Source organism: Entelurus aequoreus, linkage group LG08 (genome assembly GCF_033978785.1).
Source record: "Entelurus aequoreus isolate RoL-2023_Sb linkage group LG08, RoL_Eaeq_v1.1, whole genome shotgun sequence".
In the NCBI taxonomy this organism is placed as follows: Eukaryota; Metazoa; Chordata; class Actinopteri; order Syngnathiformes; family Syngnathidae; genus Entelurus; species Entelurus aequoreus.
The window spans coordinates 51,805,911-51,812,335 of NC_084738.1; the positions used below are offsets into that span (position 1 = coordinate 51,805,911).

A 6,425-nucleotide genomic window follows, 5' to 3' on the forward strand; every position below is an offset into this window, starting at 1 on the left:
CTAATTTATTACAGCATTTGGGATGCCTGTAGTTGATTTTTATTATGTAAATGTTATATTTTTATCAACATGTGATTGCAGGGACTCTGTCATTCAAAACTAGGCTGCTACATTATTATGATTAATGTAACTATAGCTGAAAAAATAGTACAATTGTTTTTTATTGTCTGCATTTTAATTTTGCTTTTATTTTCTTTCATTTCACTTTGTTGTACCACATGTGCTGTGAAGCACTTTGGTCTGCCTTGTGTATGAAAAGTGCTATACAAATAAAGTTGCCTTGCCTTGCCTACAATAGCAATAGGAGAGACTATTCATCCCTAAACAACATGGAGTTCATGTAGGCTTTATGATGCAGTTACATTATTACATCAACTATCAGAGACAGCTTTAGGGAAAACTCTTACTTTAACATAATGTCCTTTTTTGCTGCGTCAACACAGCTCAATCAACACAGAAAAAGGTAGTGATATCAATCAATCAATCAATGTTTATTTATATAGCCCTAAATCACAAGTGTTAACTTAGTTGTTAACTGGAGGTCAATAATGCTTGTCTTTCTCTCAGACAGACAGGGCTTTGCTGTCCGTAACACACACACACACACACACACACACACACACACACACACACACACACACACACACACACACACACACGCACACACACACCGCCCAGTGAGCTAACGTTACACTAAAAGCTAATTAGCCTTCACCTTAAGGACTGCGAGCGAGCTGACCTGCCGCTTATGTTTCTAGAACGTCAACGGGCTCATAGTGATGTTACTAGTAGTTGACTTGGAAGTGTTATATAATTGGGGAGAGTCCGCTGCCTTATGCTTACCTTTCTGCTCACTCCACCGAAGGAGCACCGACTCCATGCGCTCTGAATACGCACTGCTGATTGGCTGTCACATGCGCTCTGAATACGCACTGCTGATTGGCTGTTACATGTGCTCTGAATACGCACTGCTGATTGGTTGTTACCGCTCTGCGTGTAACCAATCAGATGGTTCTGTGGGTGGCACAAACTGGGTGCTGCAGAGACGTACTGACAGAGGCAGAGGCAGAACTATGCGGAGCAGCTTGTTAAGACTTTAGTTTAGGCGGTGGCTCTTTGTTGTTAAGACGGCCGCCTTAACAACAAAGCGCTGCGGGAAACCCTGTAGTCCAGGGGTCCCCAAACGTTTTGACTCGGGGGCCGCATCGGGTTAAAAAAAATTGGCCGGGGGCCAGGCTGTATGTATATTATATATATATATATATATATATATATATATATATATATATATATATATATATATATATATATATATATATATATATATATAACTTTTTTTTTAACTTGGGACTTCCTGTGTGCCGGATTTTGGATGCTTGGGGCCGGCCCGCGGGCCGTAGTTTGGGGACACCTGCTGTAGTCACTATCTATATATATATATATATATATATATATATATATATATATATATATATATATATATATATATATATATATATAATCAAACAATAATAATATAAACTAAGGTAATGGAGTGTAAACTAGATCCAAAAATGTATGTGGTGTGTGTGACTATGTGTGGAATCAATTGTTGTGTATTACCGTGAGTGTTGGGCGAGAGAAGAGTCCAAAAGGGTCTTGGCAGGCTCGTATGGCCGAGAGCAGGCAGGAAGTCGGGGGCTATAGCAGGGGCAAAGAAGGTCCGTGTCCAAGCGGGGGTCGAGGATCGAGGAGGCAGTCCGGGAAGCAGAGGAGCAAGATATGACGAGACGCACAGCTCGTCGACGCGGGAACAAAGGCAGACTGCTGGAGGAGACAAGGAAAGACACGGGGACTAATCAAACACGGGGAAGAAACACAGAGAGAAAAAGGCATAGAGCTTAGATATCGCTTACGGTACTCCAACGGATGAGTTTACGTTCTGGCGCCGGATAGTAGGTTGAGCAGGCTTTTGAAGGCAGGACCTCTCATTAGCGCCAGGTGCGTTGAGTGCCTGTGATTGATTGCAGCTGCTGGCTGCAGCAGGAGTGACGCGTGCGGGGATGCACGGCCGTGGGCGTGTCCTGATGTGCGCTCTGCCGCTTACTGACGAATGCGCATTGGCATGCGCCCGGTCCATAACACTATGAGCATAAAAAATGTTTTCTTCATTTAAGAGTTTTGTAGAATAACATCTGAACAGTTCCAGTCATGATAACACCAGTTTTGTACATTGAGAAACAGCAGATTGTTAACATTATATGAATTTAGTGCTAAGAATGTGGCAGATGTTTCAACCTGGTTTTTTCACCCTGTTTAAGCTGCTTACAAAATGCAATGTCAATATATATTAGAAGTTATTTAACTTAGTATATAGCGTATATATAGGAATAAACAGTTCCAGAGTCTGTGTGAATTTGCATGTGTCGTGTTGCAAACAGAAACTAGACTTGGTTGCCTATGGATGAAATTAGTTGCATGACATGATGCCTCCATTATAGTTGCTAGTTCAGCAAAACTAAAAACCAAATACAGTTGTCTTCTGTAGCTAATAGCAACATGTTAGAAAGAGGCTAATGACCTATAGCCTACTGTCACTCACGCCAATCATAAAAATCTGTATACCTTTATCTTGTGCCTGTTGCTCATTATCTTCTGTTCTTCTTTTTCCAAACTGGGCACCTGATGGCTTATTTGGTCTTTTTCTTTGATCAATGATGAAGATGAAGACTCAACATCATTAACTTTTTCATTACCTTTTGCCAACACCGTAACACCGTCCGTTCGCCCATCAATCAACCTGAGTCACGTAGATGACTGCAGACCTTTTTTTATGCATTGTAAGTCGTAAATAAATAAATACATAAAAAGTCTGTTAATAATGGAGTCAATGGGACCTCTCTATTTTGGCCACAAAACTCTAAATAGCCATTCAAAACATACAAACAATACTCTATTCATATCTCGTGACCTAAATATTTACCAAATATTAGTAATGTTGTTATTATAAGCGCTAACTCACACAAAGTATTTTTTAGCATTGATAAACAAGACCTATATATAGTTTATGCTGCACTGGAATCAAGGAGAGAATTTAATGTAATTATAAAATGAAATTGAAGATGACAGTAATGCAACATATATGGATGCAAACTGCCGTAAAACTGTAAAGAAGAAGAAGCTTATGCAGCACGGCAGCATTGCCTTGTTTGCTGCCGTTTCTGCTACTGCTGCATTGCGTCTCCGCTTGTCAACATTTTTTCTAGATTATAACTCATGCCACTCACCTGGATTATAGGAGGATTTAGACATCAATCTAGAAGTTGTTCATCTGTGACTTTTAATTTATAGTTTGTTTATAGTACTGTAATATTGTACATGGTCATTGGTATATATTGTATATATGTTATAGACATAATATAATATATCTGTATATATATTATTCTGTACACATATGTATATATTCGTATATACTGTATGTTAGATTTTTTATCGCTATATTAGTCTATTTATACCTGCATTGTCCTTTCCATCCTTACACTTTCCATCATTGTAACTGAGCTACTGTGTTGAACAATTTCCCTTGTAGATCATTAAAGTTTGTCTAAGTCTAAGTCTAATTAAACAAACTACACTCTAACAGAAGATAGTGTCAGCAGCAACTTGTTTAACCCTTTGTATGGATTAAAATTAATTATTCATCTCAACGGGTATGTATGAACATCTTATCAGTCGTCATCGCAATGACAGCAGACATTGTACAGTGAGCAATCGTTTTATTATGTTTGTAGTTTGTATTTCTTTTTAAAGCATCTGTTTAGCAGAGTTTCTAAAACTTGCAGCTAACCCTCCTTATATTCAGGATCAAAAATATAAGACTCTGGATCACAATTGTACTAAGTAATCGTTGTTGGCTCTCCCAAAGTCTGCATGATTTGCATTGTCGTTGATGGGGAACGGATCTATGATTCTTACCTCGACGTCACGCGATCATGTGACTGGCTAGCTCATTATCTCTCCAAATGGTTAGGGAATCGCTGTAAGATTGATACTATTTTGATCATTTCTATTTACTCCCAAACTTTGTAAATCTTTTGGTGTCATACATCAGCTATATATGATAATAGCTTCAATATAGAGGCGACTTGTTTTTCCACTCTACTGGTACTTTAAGTCTGTATAAAACGTCAATGCATTTTTTCCCCCATTTTTGTTGAAATCCTGTGCTTTTTGAGGTTAAGCCCTACAAGGAACACTTAAAACATTGATAAGTCCATAAACAATAGTGATGTGCCAATTGATTGGCCACCGGTCAGGATTGGATGCATTTTTTCAAAAATTACTTACTGAGTAATGCCTTTTAATGCAGATCATAAACGCCGATCCCCTTTGGCTAATATTATATTTATTTGTGTCCTCTGACTAGCTAGCAGCTAGTTGTGTATTTCCATAATAATGACCTCCATTACAGAAAATCAGGAGCAATATGGGTAACGTGTCTTGCACAAGGACACGCAAACAAGATAATTCAACACCACCCTCCACTTAAAGACTTGACTCCCCTGTCCAATCCAAACACACCACCGCCCAAACAACCGAGACAGAGCACCCACACCAGACAAGTGGGCTGTGCTGCCCCCACATCAAGCCACCGACACAGACCCAAGAGCGCAAGGCCAGAACAGACGGGCATGGACCCCGCCCAACTGGAAGCAAAACCCGTGCAACACCACACAAACCAGAAGTGAAGACAACCGACCACCCAATCTTCCTCCAATACCCTTTTTTTTATGTTCACAAATTCAGAGAATATGTCCATGGACACAGGAAGACTTTGAGGGCAAAAATGATTTAAAAGAGTAATAGATAATAGCTTTTGATTTTTGTTTAGTTATTGTGTCCAATTGACTTTGTTATGATATAAAAAAATATAAAAAATAGAATTAATAACTATTTTAAATAGTGTGTTTTATACTTAATAGTGTTAAACTGTCAATAGCACTCTTTAAAAAAGCATTAATAATGTACAGATAACAAGTGATTGGTATTGGTATCGGCTGATTTTACCCATGGATGATCGGAATCGACAGCAAAAAACCCTGATTGAAATATCCCTAATAACATTTTAATTTGATTTAATGTTATTGGAAAAAACTAACCCTCAAACATTGCAACTTTTACCGCACGGCGCAAATTCAGGCATTTTAGGCTGCAACAATCACTAAAGAAGTCAGTGAAATCCTGGAGGGGTATATTATGGCAGTAGCTGGTCAGCACCTTTGAAGTTGAGCTTTATTTCTTCAAGTTAGTTCACACGCTGGACGGTATTCCAACCAGTGGTGTCAGTAAACAGATGGATAACTATGGCATCCGTCTATGTTTGGGAAAAGTGTCAAAGTAGTCCAGTTCTTTTAAGAGCTTGTTTCAGTCCATCTGCACAGGAAGTGACAAGAAAAAAAAAGTGAAAACAACAAAATATGTAAAGGGGAAAACCTCTAAATACTTACCTGATTTAAAAGGTGCCGTTTGTTTTGTTTAAATCATGCATTTATGCAAACAAAGCAACTTAATGGTAACTTTTTTGTTGTGTTTCAGGTGACACATTGACCGAGACCTTTGCTTATGTGATGTTCTGGGGAGTTTGCAGTGCTATCACAGCCACCATCATCTTGTTTAATGGACATGACTTTGTGGACGCTCCCAAACTTGTTCACAAGGAGAAGATGGACTGAGTAGTCTGTGTGCAGACACAGCTCACTCAAGTACCTCAACACTGTTATTCTTATTCCTCTTCATGGCAGTCCAGTCTGGTATATATATTTCCCTCAACATGTCAAAGGTTTAGTCTATCATCATCACAACATATCACTCCAGAACACTTTCCTTTATGCTGATTACATTTAAGTATATTACCCACAACGTTTTGGGATAACATAGGATTTTGAAGCTATTTCTGTTTATATATCTGTTGTCAGTCCTCTACAGGTTGTAATTATTGAGCAATATCTTGACTCAGTGACCCAATATGTATAAGGTTAAAAGTCATATTCAGGTTTTATTCTGTATTATCTCTTGATTTAATATACCTTTCAAAAGAGATTTTCGACATGCACACTGTCACATTTTTCCAGCCTCCTATATTCCTCATATGGCTCCTTTTTTGTAGTATTATTCTTTAGTCATTAATTAATCATTCAATTATTTGGTTAATAATTGGTTAATGATTGATCAGTCCACTTGGCACAATTTTAATGGTTAAGCATAGGAAACAACTATGTTTTAAAGGCATCTTGTTAACTATTACATTGAGATTACTTATTAGTGATGGTTTTGTAGACCACCGTTGTCCCTTGTTTATTGCTGTTAGATGGTTCCAGACCCATTTCCCTTAAGTAGTCTTCCTATTGATAAATCAAATATTTTCATAGTTGGAGGATACAAAAACC

General features: G+C 38.2%; 1 protein-coding gene across 1 annotated transcript in view; it reads left to right on the plus strand.

The window, feature by feature from the left end:
• sacm1la (SAC1 like phosphatidylinositide phosphatase a) overlaps window positions 1–6,083 on the plus strand; it is a 92,327-nt gene extending 86,244 nt beyond the window's left edge. The window contains exon 20 of the mRNA XM_062056768.1: window positions 5,575–6,083. Within this exon, the coding sequence (XP_061912752.1) occupies window positions 5,575–5,711 (137 nt within the window). The 3' untranslated portion in view covers window positions 5,712–6,083. The remainder of the gene's footprint in view (window positions 1–5,574) is intronic.
• Window positions 6,084–6,425: the final 342 nt, after the last annotated feature.